This window comes from Aspergillus pseudonomiae (assembly GCF_009193645.1).
Source record: "Aspergillus pseudonomiae strain CBS 119388 unplaced genomic scaffold BDV37scaffold_109, whole genome shotgun sequence".
Classification (NCBI taxonomy): Eukaryota; Fungi; Ascomycota; class Eurotiomycetes; order Eurotiales; family Aspergillaceae; genus Aspergillus; species Aspergillus pseudonomiae.
The window spans coordinates 66,717-79,883 of record NW_022476101.1 but is presented as its reverse complement, the minus strand read 5'-3'; the positions used below and the strand labels follow the sequence as shown (position 1 = coordinate 79,883).

The window sequence follows — 13,167 nt, the reverse complement described above, 5'->3', positions numbered from 1 at the left end:
GCAGTCTGGCCCTCAGATTCGATTCAACTCGTGTTTGCTGCACTGTCAACATTAAAAACAACATCGTACAAAACACACGACAAAAATGGTATTTAAATCCCCCATTCCGCTGAAAGACCTCAAGTTCAACACACCGGTGCCATATACGCTACACGTAGACCGAGAACTGCTCCATTTGACCAAGCAGAAGCTAGCTCTATCCCGATACCCCGAAGAACAGACCGATTTTGGCGAGAATAACTGGGCTCAAGGAGCCAAGGTTTCCCGCGTAAAACAGTTAGCAGATTTCTGGAAGGACCACTATGACTGGGAGGCCGAAGAGGTGCGTTGAGCTTCCCACTGTGCGACAAGCTAGCACTCACTAATCTGGAACAACAGCGCCACCTGAATGCTATCTTCAACCATTTCCTAGTCAAGATCGACGCCCCCGGCTATGGGCCCCTGGTGTTGCACTTCACCCACACCAAGTCTACCAGGCCAAGCGCTATCCCGCTTCTATTCTCCCACGGCTGGCCCGGCTCCTTTGTGGAAGCGGTGCGCGTTGTGCGCCCCCTGACTGAGCCCGAGGACGCAAAAGATCCGGCCTTCCACTTCGTTGCCCCATCAATCCCCGGGTTCGGTTTTTCGCCCGCGCCCTCCAAGTCCGGCGTCGGCCCCAACGTGGTTGCGCGCGCGTACAAGATCCTAATGACCGACGTTCTGGGATACCCAAAGTTCGTGACCCAGGGCGGCGACTTCAGGTCCTTCATCACACGTTCCATCGCCATCCAGTACCCCCAGGTTGTGCGCGCCCAGCATTTGAACATGTTCCCAGTGCCTCCTCCTACGTTGTGGTCGGCGCCATGTGCCTATCTACGCTGGTGTTTTTCAGCGCTGACATACTCGGAGTTCGAGCACGAGTCGCTGCGGGTACGCCGGAACTTCGAGCAGGATCAGAGTGGGTACCTTGAGGAGCAGAAGACCCGGCCACAGACATTAGGAATCGCGTTGGGGGATTCTCCCCTCGGACTGCTCGCGTGGTTTGTGGAGAAGTTTCATGATTGGGGTGACGTGCATGATGCCTTGAGTGATACAGATCTCATCACGTTGGTGATGATGCATTGGATTCAGGGCGCAACTCCCGGTCTGCGGTTTTACAGGGAAGCGTTCGGCCGTGGTATGCGTCAGGCTGAGAAGACCTTTGAGACATATGTTTCGGCGCCTTGCGAAGTCAGTATGTATAAAAAAGAGCAACTCCATGTAAGTCAAATATTTCATGACATGTGTCACGTAAATGGAAGAGTGTGTACTCATGAATCCAAGTGTCCTCGCGACTGGGCCGCTCAGGCCGCCAACATCCATTACTGGAGGGAGTATAATCGAGGGGGTCACTTTTCGTCTCTCGAGAGGCCGGATCTGTTCGTGCAAGATCTCCGCTCGTTCTTTTCCTCCCCTGTCGTTATGCAGGCATATATTCGGCAGTAGAAAAGGCAGCGAAGGGTTACGCGGGCTGTATGGTCCCATGTGATACAAGAAAAGGGGTTCTTCTCTAGATAGGGTAATGCATAAAATGTTCACTGAACTGCGTCACCGACTGGATGCCTTCAAAATGCATTACTATTTCCCTAATTAGAAACCCCAGAGTTTCCTAAGATCGGCCGCTCGATCCGAAGTCTTCCACCCTGTTTCATTCTCAATTCGAGCCAGATGTTTGAGCAAAAGTATCTTCTCCGTGGCATATTCTTCCTCCAGATTGGAGCGGGCGTGTTGAGAGGGTATATTTCGTCTTATGATATTAAGTATTGATGATGGGGGAAAGTGCACTTGATCGTCTGAAGAGCCTGGACAAGCCGATAAGGATGAAGACTTGCTGGCGAATACTGCTCCCGCAATATAAAGCGGTTGAAGCTGGTTGACCCAGTTCGCACTAAATGCATCAGCCGAAGTTCCATATTCCCTCTCTGTTATTCTTTTCAGAATATGAGTTGAAATGGGTCTCCTTTGAAACCTACTGAGATGGGTTTGACATAGATATGCCACAGAGTTCCCTCGCATGCCAAGCAACATCAACCTTAAAGCTGGTTAGTCTGGAAACTTCAATTGACTTCGTATAGCTCATATACGGTCCCAATATAATGTAATGCCAAGTGACAAGGAACACCTACAGCATCCTTAATGGGGGATGACGAAATCTCCGATTCTGGAATAAGGCCAGGTTGTAAGAGTAGCATGGATCCGGTATGGTAAAAGGTATTGCCGCAAACTAGGAAGGCTCAGAATAGAACTATATACGCAGGAAGGAAACAACTTACTAGCTGAGGCACTTGTGTATATCACGGCAGGGAATACCATGGGAGGAAGACAAGCGTCCCTCAGTAAAGGGCACACCTCCTGAGGGCGGAGCCGGTACCATTTCTGGAGCTCCCCCCACAGTCTAGAGACCAAGACAGCAAACGTAGACCCAGCTTTTCTTGCGCCAAATCCGGGCGCGGCTAACATATTGACAATCTGAGCAAATATAAAGATGGCAAAATTACAGTAGTCATCCACTTCTTCTTTCTTGGCCAAGGACTCGAGGGACGCATCATCCAACCAGAAGTCAGCTGGGATTAGTGTCGTCTTACCGCTAATAAAAGCCGCCCATACATCTACCAAAGGAATTAGCCATTATTATGAATGGGTCCTCTGTAAGTCATACCAATTCGGGCAAATGCCCAAAAACAGGATTTAACAATTCCCTGGCTCGAACCATTCCACTTCTTTGCCAGAAGAAGGCCAGCACATCCCTGTAGAAGTAATAAGAATATATACACGAGAGAAGCGAACGGCAGCACCAGCTGACCTTCAAATGCCGCCGCCACTCATGGACGTCGGAAGCCATCATTTCGTAAACGCACAGTAGAGTGCAGGTTGCGAGAACCGACGCCTCCGCTGTTGCGGGGTCTTGCCGGAGAAGGTGTTGTATTGTATATTGATATAGCTCTAGGGTGACTGGCCGCTGAACTTTCTCGACGTAGTCTAGTTGGCGGGAGGCGAGAGACATAGCAGCTGCTACAAAAGCCGTGGACTTCATCATCGAATGCAGGGATCGCATTGTGAAATGCATGTTGGAGTCGGTTGTCTCACACCACGTTCCAGTCTCTTGCATGAATGAAGAAATCAAACGAGCTTTTTCTGTGCCAGTTACAGGCAAAAGTGGTTCGTGCAGCGGTGACTCGTCCCGAGAAACCGCCAGTCCAAGCGAAAAAGGCGGAATATACGCCCCAGCCTCATGCGTAGCTATGCCATGGGGCCGATAGTGATAGACATCGGATAATGGGGAGAATGCATATTCAAGGAGCATGGCCTGGAGTGACTGCGCGATCTGTGTGTTAGGCTGACATAACAGATTACTGATGCTGAGGTCTCCGGTACTCAACCAATCGTTGGTTCCCGGAGAACGAGGCGTAGAGGATTCCTGTGAATGAAGATAAGAGGTATCCAGCGCGCTCGATCTGCCTTTAGAGCCACAGCCAGCTCTTTTCAACGCTGTGGCATCCGCTATGACAGATTTATCTGCATTAAACACGTCCTCAGTCTCGTCCTCATCCACCCCCGATCTGTCCGCCTCATGCGATTGGTCCAGAATAGAATCAGAAGTGTAAGTGTCGCCAAGGAAATGGTAGTCACGAGCAATTAACTCTGACTCATCTATTATCTAGAGCAATATGTCAGTACACGCACTAACGCTTCATCACCGACTGGCATAATGTACCGTCGGAACGGCTTGTGCTTGAGACGGCAAAGATTCCCGGCGCCTTTCAATAGCGCATAAGGAAGAAACTTCACTCTGGGATAAGCTGAGGTTGCGCGAGTGGTGAAAAGAAGCCTTGAGGCCCCATCGACAAGTTGTCCCACGAGTCTGGCAGTTCCTACATTGTGGACGGGCTCCATCGCCTGCAATGGTATACGTGAGCGAAGAGGCAACTCCATCCATATACCATGATATTCTTACACTTCCGGCGACGGCTACGACATTTCAGGCTGGAAAACAGTCAACTGCAGCCACCCATTAAATGGAGCTTCACTTTGGTCGCTTACCATCCCGACCTTGTCCGTTTCCACCGAATCTTAGTCGGACTGGCGGCTGCATCACTGTCCGGCGCCTCCATGTTTCATACAGGCTTCTAGCAAGGTCCTGAAACAGTACTAGTCTTGCGAGAAAGAAAAGGCGTTTGACGACTGGGGATGCGCTTCCTTCTGAGACGTCCACAGGTAAATGGAGGCACTCGATTCTGTTCATCGTCCATGAGTAAGTCACAAAAAATGTAGATCAGAAGCGAAGGCATTGCCGATTTAATCGAAGCGCACGATTGGGAAGAGGATCGGTCGTACTGGTGGAAATCGATAGCAATGTGGAGACTTCCCCAGAAGAAGGACCAGTCACATGCTACCAATTTGTGGGGAAAGGAAACGGCAACTGCAAGCGCCGCCAAGCAATTGCAACCGATGTATACGGTATACCAGCAACTATACAGAGTTACGACTATGTGCAAGCTCCGATTCTACTCCATATCAACGAATATGCCTGCATATTTCAATCCTTTGACAGAGCACTTAAATAAAGCCTTGGAGTGCTCGAATCATCTCTTGCTTACAGTCCATAAGTTCCTCCGCTAGGTACGCACCCTTTGAAGAATGGATCAAAGTAAGGAAGCCATCATCATTGGAGCTGGCATCTCCGGCTTGGGAATGGCCATCCAGCTGAAACGACTGATGGGCCATGATAACTTCACCATCTACGAGAAATCCGACAACATTGGCGGAACATGGTGGCACAATCGCTACCCTGGATGTGCCTGCGATATACCTAGCCATTTTTATTCATACAGCTTTGCACTAAAACATGACTGGACTACGATGTTTCCTGGTCGTGATGAGCTCCATCAGTGTAAGTACCCCAATCTTTGTCAGACTCTAGGACACATGGTTGATGGTGTCAAGACTTCTTCTCTGTTGCCGAAAAGTACGACATACTCCCCCACTGTCGGTTCAACGCTATGTGTGTCAGTCTAGCCTGGGATAATTCACGTTCCCTATGGACTTGTACCTTCCAAGACACGATTTCTGGAGAAATCTTCAAGAAAGAGGCCCCTGTCGTGGTCAGCGCTATTGGGACGCTTGACCGGCCTTACATTCCAAATATCAACGGGTCGGAGTCGTTCCAGGGGGAAGTCTTTCATAGTGCAAGGTGGAACGACTCCTTTAACCCCGCGGGGAAGAAGGTTGTGGTCCTTGGCAATGGAGCCTCCGCTACTCAATTTGTTCCTGAGCTAGTCAAGGATGTTGGGCCTCAGGGCACGGTAACGCAGTTTGTACCGAGTGCCCACTGGTGGACCAAGCGGGTTAGGTATTCCCTTTCAGCCTGTCATAGATTTATTGGAAGTGCATCACTAATCCGTTCACTACAGGGTAATCCGCAATACTCGGAAGGCTTCAAGCTTGTCTTGAAGCATGTTCCCTTCGCAGCGAAGGTCTACCGTATCATTCTCGCATGGCAACTAGAAAGAGTCTTTTCTTCGTTCTACATGAACAGCAATGGCGCTGCTATGCGCCAAAAGATCCGTGATGCTACCTACTCGTTCATTGAAAGCGACGCGCCGCCCCAGTACCATGAAATCCTCAAGCCAAAATATGAGCCTGGATGCAAACGTCGAGCCAATACCGCTTCCTACATGGCTTGTTTACACTCTCCACAGATGCTTCTGACCGATAATTCTGTGGTGAAGGTAGGCCCGGACTACGTGGAGACCAAAAGTGGAGTCCGTCATGTAGCTGATGCAATAATCTACGCAACGGGCTTCCAAACTCAGAAGTGGCTATTTCCCATGCAGATTAATGGAATTAACGGTAAGGATTTACACCAAGTCTGGGATGCTGCCGGCGGCGCCGAGGCGTATAAAGGTACCGTGGTGAGCGGGTTTCCCAATTTCTTCATCTTGTACGGTCCGAATGCTGCAACTGGTCAACACTCTGTTATTTTCCACTCGGAATGTCAAATTAACTACTCGTGCCGTCTTCTTCGGCCAGTTCTGAAGCGCAAGGCCGACTCGATTATGGTCAGACCTGAAGCGCAACAACGAGACCTATCCTGGGTCCATGACAAGTTGAGCCATCTTGTGTTCAATAGCGGCTGCCAGAGCTGGTGGATGGATCCAGTGACCAGGAAGAATACCTTCATTTACCCCGACCCTATGTACAAGTATTGGCTTCGTACGATTTTACCGTCCTGGTCTGGCTTCGATTTACTGAAGAACGGAAAAAGGCGCAGCAGCTGCGGCCAGATGCTCTCCATGGGAGTGTTTTTAATGGGTCTGGCGGCTTTTACTGTCACTAATTCTACGGATGTCCAAATGCTGATAGAGAAGGCCTCTAGCTGGTTGCTATCAATGTTCATCGATCTTAACCGCAAGTTGTGAGGGGTTATGGCAGCTCAGGATCCTCTGTCTGCCTTGAATCAATTGATCCCACCTTGTATCTAGTGAGAGCCATTTAATGATCATACAGTTGTTTATTATAACGTTTGCTCTTATTTTTGGTATCATTCCTTTCCGATAGGGGGGATCCGTCGATTAATTGAAAATTTACGTGATACCTACGAACCCTAGCGTGCAAGACTATAACACAGAAATACGGGTGTCACGTATTAGTTACCAGGGCATTGCTTATACAGTAAAGCTTAGCAATAAATCACATAAATCAAAAATATATCTATCAGTAGTCAATATCGGATAAAGCAAATAGTAAGTGAGGAAGAACGGTTCTATCGGTCGACCATATTGACTTACATGGAGTACAGTTTATCAACAAGTTTATTAGTAGATAGATCGCCCTGGTAAAAGATACTTGAAGCTAAAGACTCCTACTGGAATAATAATATGGACTACAATGTATGGTTGCCGGTTATTGATATACATGTAACTGCTAAACTCAGCTGGGGCATATATATCTTTTAAAAAAAAAAAAGCATCAAATTCGTTATCAGATTACCTCAGCTCTTCACAAGATATTACTCCTTTTAATCACCCGAAGACAGTGTTCCAAGAGATACCCTCAAAGCTTCCCTAAAATAAACATAATACCAGCTTTCGATAGTCTAAGTGTTACATTATAGCCTTTGATCCAAGAACCTGCCTAGGAAGCTGGCAGGTGATTTTGAATCATGTAGGCCGATACACGAAACGTCATCATCCGAGATTCTTCCTTGAGCCAGAAGTTAGTATCTACATTCTGCGCCCCTCGTGTCTCGTTTCTGCGGCTTCACTTTACCTTTCGGCCCGGCTCTCGATATTGCTGTTGATACTTAACTGCTTCCGGTTCAATCCTTGTGTTGTTCACATACTAGCCCCCGTAAAAGAATAGCCATTGTAGCTAAACATCATCCTTAGACAATGTATTCAAACATCAGCAAAGAACTAGTATAACAGCGAAGACAGCCTGCGCCTCATATAGTGGCGGTACTATATAGTCATGTGACGGACTAATCGGTTTACCTCAAGTTGACTGTGGCTCATCATCTTCCTTGTCTGGTCTTCCAGAACTAGTGAGCCTTCGGTAAAGTGCATATATTGATGTCACTTGATTTAAGCAGTTATAGAAAGCAAGGACTTTCTCGTGAATTCCAACCCGTGCTTGAAGCCTCATCGCACCCAGAAATTAGAATATACAGGGTTGGATGTTTGATATGGCTTCTCGAAGCTTGGTTACAACCAGGCGCAATGGAAAACCTCGTTCCTGTGAGCCGTGTCGAATAGCTAAGGTCCGCTGTGACCACAAAAGTCCTGTCTGCGACAGATGTGTCGCTCGGCATAAGGAAAAAAGCTGCATCTACCATCCTGCTCCAATGACAAGACCGCGCGACGGCCCAAGCCCTGCGTCACGGTCCACAAGGCAGTCCCTATCCCTGGGTTCCTCAACAAGCGCGCGGCCATTGTCCACTCACAATAATGTGCAACATTCGCCAAGAGCAAGTATATCTTCATCGTCGGAAACTAGAACTGTTCCTGCCGCTGAGGTTCAATTCTTTGGCTCTACAGCTTTTCCAGCTATCATCAATGACGACCAGGACATTGTTAATAGATATGCGGGGCAATTTCGCGATCAGTCAATATTGCAATTTTGTAATGCAAACTACAGCCAAAAGCAAATCTCGGAGAAACAAATCCTAGAGGGCGTGGCTGTGTTGAATTTACTGATCAAGTTTCCAGCTTTTGCAGACTGTATTCACAGGTACCTTGAGCTATCCTACACATGCATGGTGCCGGGTCCATTCATTAAAGCTTGCGTCCTATCGATACAAGAAACTATCTTCGGCCTAAGAGGAAAGCGTCTGAGACAACTTGCTGTGGATGTGTTTGTAAACACTTCCAAGCCTTTAAATCTTTTTACGCCTGTTCCAGCGAAGGACTACCACACTTTGTTCACTGGACCTAATCTCAGGTGGGAGATAATCGGTTTTGTTCTTGCTATGCTTGGAGTATCACTCAAATATGATGTCAATAAGCAAAACGAACCATCAAAACCACTCCCTACCCAGAAGCTCGACTTCATCCATCATATCGCGGAAGCAGTCGATTATTGTACCTCTATCTGTTATAGTTATAGCTGTGTTAGCCATCAGGCTTTATGGCTGCTCTATGGAGACGCCTGTCTGAAGAATCTGGTTCACGGCGACCTGAGTAAGTAATTCACAGACAGGAAAAGCATATTTGTACTCAAGATCGATACTGCAGGTTTTCAATTCTGGCGTTGTATGGGTGACCTTTCGAGTATGTTCTTCGCCCTTGGACTTCACCAGGCGAATGTTAAACCTGAGGAAACCCATCCATTCTACCAACTTGAGATGAGAAGGAGATATGCCGCCCAAATATATTCAATGGATAAAACTATTAGCACTATTCTCGGTCGACCGCCGAGAATCTCGGGCTCACACTGTGCCAATATTATGCCCGCTGATATCGACGATGGAGTTTTACTGTTAGAGGGTGACGAACTGTATACTTCATTGCGTAATGTCGACACGAATGGTTGGAATATGGATCGACAATTTCGCGGTGCAACCTGGAGACGGATGAAACTGATAGTTAGTCAATTTCGGGAAGAGGTACTTGGGGTGTGTCTTAACACACACTTCACTAATGATAGCGAAAATTTGGTGCAGTGAGTGGCTTGCCAATACTGCCTTAACTCTGCTGATGGCCGGTATTTAGTGATATATTAACCAGACACGAATTTGTCTGGGACCAAATTCCACAAGAGCTGAAATACGACGAGCTTACTGAATCTCAACACATTCCCCCTCCACAACGATATGTCGTGATGACAACTTATATGGATCAAAAGTATAACTGCTTCTTGTTACACCGGAAGCTTGTCAATGAGACTCAGTGGACGCGGGAACCTCTATACCAGACCTCAAGGTCGCTGCTGAATACAGTACTGCAGGTAGTATCGCTCTCTGACCAGGGTTTCAACATGCAGCGAGACATATCCTGGTCTGTAAGTGCTTATCCTCTCACGTATTTGTTTGGCTTGATGCTAAGATCTCCTAAGATTCTCTATTATGGGTTACCAGGCGCTAGTATTCTGGCAGTCGATTTATTAAAAGAGTTATATCGTACATCCACCACCTCCCACTCACAGATTGACGTGATTCCTCGCGCCGAGGTCATACAAAATCTCGCCGTCTTTATCTCAAATCTCCAAAGAAGCATCAATCGCCGAGAAGTCAACCAAAAACCTTGCAAATGGGCACATGCCATCTTGTCCGGGATCCTTGGCGAGATAATTGACCCCAAAAGCCGCGAACCAATAACGAGAGAAACGGTCGAGAATCAAATTGCGGCCGGCATACCGTTCTCACCTACTTCTGGACTTGATAGCGACTCTCTCAACCTTGATGACATCTTCGGTCAGATTGGAAGCGGGTATTTGACGCTAGATGCTTCGGCCATCATGCTGTAATTCTGGAGAGGTATATCCCGTTTCGTAAAGCCGCGGGCGGCCTCGATCATAAATTCCGTTGTTGCTCAGGTGCAAACATCGGTCATTCGACAAGTAGCTGGTTGCTTAGAGGTAGCGATACCGTAGTATTTTCAGATACTGAGACAGAAAACATTATCGACGGTAGGGTTTCACGGGTTGAACCCGCGACATCCCCAGTCATGTTAGATTGAAGTCATCTTTCGAAACGCTCCTCGGTCCCCGTCGATCGGTGAAATTGCTATACCAGGAGAGAACGGCTCGTGCCACGTAAACCTGCGTCCGATGCTGAATGCATCTTGAGGAAGCACCCCGGGCCCAGACGGAGTTGGATGTGGATATTGAACTCCGAGTATTGATGTTGAACTCCGAATGGCCTCGCCGGAGCTGTTTTGAACTCCGTCCTGTATCAAGCTCCTTACCTTGATTACCTGGCTACATTTTCATGATGTCTTGCCAACTTCTTGTCTCTCCTCTAGTTCCAGACTTCATCTACAGAACCATACAGCCATGGCCCACAACGAAAACATCCCCAAACACGAGGATCGTATGACAAGCAACGACGTCGACGGTGGACTTGTAAGTGTGCTATGCAGGACCGAATTGAACGAGTATTAACATTTAGAGGTCACCTGGGACGGGCCTGACGATCCAGAAAACCCTAAGAATTGGGCGACTCGTCGAAAATGGCTGGCAGTTATCTCAATTTCCGGCTTTGTCCTCATGAGCCCGCTTCCAACAACTATTGTCGCTCCTGCCTTAGACATTATCACGGAAGAGCTCAGCATCACAATTACTGTTCTAAGACCTATGGTGCTGTCAATATTTCTACTGGGCTACGCTATTGGACCCATGTTCATCAGTCCTTTGTCGGAGATCTGGGGCCGAACAGTGGTGCTGCAGACATTCAACTTTGTGTTTCTGGTCTTCAACTCTGCGTGCGGTGTTGCAAGGACTATTGAGCAACTTCTTCTCTTTAGGTTCATTGCTGGGCTTTTTGGGAGTTGTACTGTTGGTGTAAGTTATCGCAAGCATTACTTCATTTGCTTGAGAATGGTTTCCTAACTTCAACCCTAAAGATTGGAGCTGGAACCCTCGGAGACTTGTTCAATGCCAATGAGCGTGGTAAGGCCATGGCAATCTACAGTATATTCCCTCTTATCGGCCAAGTCCTAGGACCCATTGCGGGCGGTTTTTTAACTGAGCGCATTTCCTGGCGTTGGGCATTTTACGTCACCTCTATAGTAGACGGCTGCGTACAAATCTTCGGCCTTTTCTTTCTTGACGAGTCATACACGCCAGTTCTATTACGCAGGAAAAGAGATCGACTCACAAAAGCTGGAGCCACAGGTCTTTACACTGAACATGACTTTCCCAACGGTTCCAAACTCGACATGATGCGAACCACTATGATGCGTCCCATCAAGCTTCTCACGACGCAACCTATAGTGCAAGTGATGGCAATATACCAAGGCTACCTTTACGGTAACATCTATATCCTCTACGCCTCCATCGCTGTTCTCTGGACAACCCGTTACCACGAGCGACTAGACATAGCCTCGCTTCATTACCTCGCACTGGGGCTTGGAACCGCCTTTGCAGCAGAAGTAGCAACGCACATCAACGACCGCATATTTCGCATTCTGACAAAGCGGAACAGTGGCAAAGGCTTGCCTGAGTTCCGCATACCTATTATGATTCCCGCCACGGTTATCCTGGCCATCGGTCTGTTCTGGTACGGCTGGAGCGCTGAAGCTCACCTATTCTGGCTCATGCCTGACATCGGGATTGCACTTTTCGCGGCTGCCGCGTACATCTGCACTGTCTCGAACAATATCTATGTTGTAGACACGTATGGGCGGTACTCGGCCAGTGCCCTTGCTGCGACGTCAATGCTACGGTGCTTGGCGGGATTTGTGTTTCCTTTATTTTCGCCTTATGCGTGAGTTATCGTCTTTCTCGTGTGACAAGATTGCCATCTCTGACAAGGATTATAGATATGAGCGGCTGGGATATGGTTGGACTTCCAGCATACTGGGTATTATTGCATTGTGCATTGGTCTGACTGGTGTTATCTTTCTGTGGAAGTTTGGGCATGTATTAAGGGAAAAGAGCCCGTACTGTGCTAGTCGCGATGTGGATGATTGTTGAGTAGCAGAGCCCCTAGTAGAGGCTGTATTCGGGTATAATACATTATACAACTCTCTCTTCCCCTCCCTCACTAAGAATCTGACCGATGGTCTGTCACCTATTGCCTTCTAGTATGCTAGCTACTCATGCTCTTTGGCAAATTGATAGGGTAGATGCTCTTGCGTGGAGGTAAGCTCGTCGCCGTGGGAATTGGCCTTCCGGATGGATGCCAGGACAGTGATTGGTTGTCAAGACTCGGAAAATGGCCGCCGAAGTAGCCATTTCCAATTGGTTCCGCTACTTTGAGTAAGACCTCACGATATCATATATTGAATAGCGCCGTATCTCTACGAGAAGAGGTATCGATTGGGTAAGAAGGAGTTCAAGAATGTGCAATAGGGCTAAGGGATGGATCGTGATCAAGACAGAGTATGCATGCCTGAGGCAAAAAGACGCGGATAGCCCGTTGGGGTTGGGAACTGTCAGCGATTCTTCAGGTGGGCTGGGGATCTGTATACCTGTGTCATGAAGTCGACTGTGGCTGGCACTCAAATTGAACCACGAGTGATGGACGCGCTTCCCTCCCTGACGGACTTGTTTCAGGAAATGGGCATCAATCACGACGCGTGGTCAATTACTACCCAAACCGTGGTAAAGTTCCCCAAGGGAGAGCAAATTGCAGCCCATGATTGGGGATGCCAGCACAGATTTGCATTAAGAGTTCCACTCCCTTGTTGCCAGAGCGGGCGCTAAAGTCACGGGCAGCCAGCGTGACGACGGAGTACCGCACGTACTTGAAATTGAGTGGCAGGTCGTGGGACGGTACCGTACATTTAATACATTAAAATGACGTGCCCCCGTGATGGACCGGTTGCCCCGAGAAACGTGGAGCTGTAAACATCGCCTGTCATCCATTCCAGACTCAACCTTACCTGACCTGAGGATCAGCTCCACCAGATTCAGCTCCATTCTGCTGCTGTTCTGCCCATTCTTTCCGTGGTTCCTGGCTTTCTTTCTCCCCTTCTTCCCCTTTGCCGT

The 13,167-nt window shown here is 48.2% G+C and overlaps 5 protein-coding genes across 5 annotated transcripts; 4 read left to right on the top strand and 1 right to left on the bottom strand.

The window, feature by feature from the left end:
* Positions 1-85: 85 nt before the first annotated feature.
* Positions 86-1,464, top strand: BDV37DRAFT_275746 (epoxide hydrolase family protein; the record flags this gene model as incomplete). Its single annotated transcript, XM_032085444.1, has 3 exons — positions 86-322; positions 379-1,239; positions 1,303-1,464. 3 exons carry the CDS (start codon positions 86-88, stop codon positions 1,462-1,464), a joined length of 1,260 nt encoding a protein of 419 aa, XP_031936210.1.
* Positions 1,465-1,608: 144 nt separating this feature from the next.
* BDV37DRAFT_288121 (Zn(II)2Cys6 transcription factor) lies at positions 1,609-4,130 on the bottom strand (the record flags this gene model as incomplete). The annotated part of the gene is made up of 9 exons (XM_032088225.1): positions 1,609-1,906; positions 1,992-2,050; positions 2,145-2,242; positions 2,292-2,627; positions 2,678-2,765; positions 2,822-3,676; positions 3,734-3,915; positions 3,974-4,002; positions 4,060-4,130. 9 exons carry the CDS (start codon positions 4,128-4,130, stop codon positions 1,609-1,611), a joined length of 2,016 nt encoding a protein of 671 aa, XP_031936209.1.
* A 526-nt stretch (positions 4,131-4,656) lies between these two features.
* Positions 4,657-6,437, top strand: BDV37DRAFT_288120 (flavin-containing monooxygenase; the record flags this gene model as incomplete). The annotated part of the gene is made up of 3 exons (XM_032088224.1): positions 4,657-4,909; positions 4,963-5,363; positions 5,430-6,437. The coding sequence occupies 3 exons, from the start codon at positions 4,657-4,659 to the stop codon at positions 6,435-6,437; spliced, it is 1,662 nt and encodes a 553-aa protein (XP_031936208.1).
* A 1,359-nt stretch (positions 6,438-7,796) lies between these two features.
* Positions 7,797-10,194, top strand: BDV37DRAFT_290655 (fungal specific transcription factor domain-containing protein). Its single transcript, XM_032088760.1, has 4 exons — positions 7,797-8,696; positions 8,751-9,177; positions 9,228-9,516; positions 9,571-10,194. Exons 1-4 carry the CDS (start codon positions 7,862-7,864, stop codon positions 9,979-9,981), a joined length of 1,962 nt encoding a protein of 653 aa, XP_031936207.1. The 5' UTR covers positions 7,797-7,861; the 3' UTR covers positions 9,982-10,194.
* A 22-nt stretch (positions 10,195-10,216) lies between these two features.
* BDV37DRAFT_290651 (MFS transporter) lies at positions 10,217-12,150 on the top strand (the record flags this gene model as incomplete). Its single annotated transcript, XM_032088759.1, has 4 exons — positions 10,217-10,578; positions 10,627-11,016; positions 11,079-11,941; positions 11,997-12,150. Exons 1-4 carry the CDS (start codon positions 10,510-10,512, stop codon positions 12,148-12,150), a joined length of 1,476 nt encoding a protein of 491 aa, XP_031936206.1. The 5' UTR covers positions 10,217-10,509.
* Positions 12,151-13,167: the final 1,017 nt, after the last annotated feature.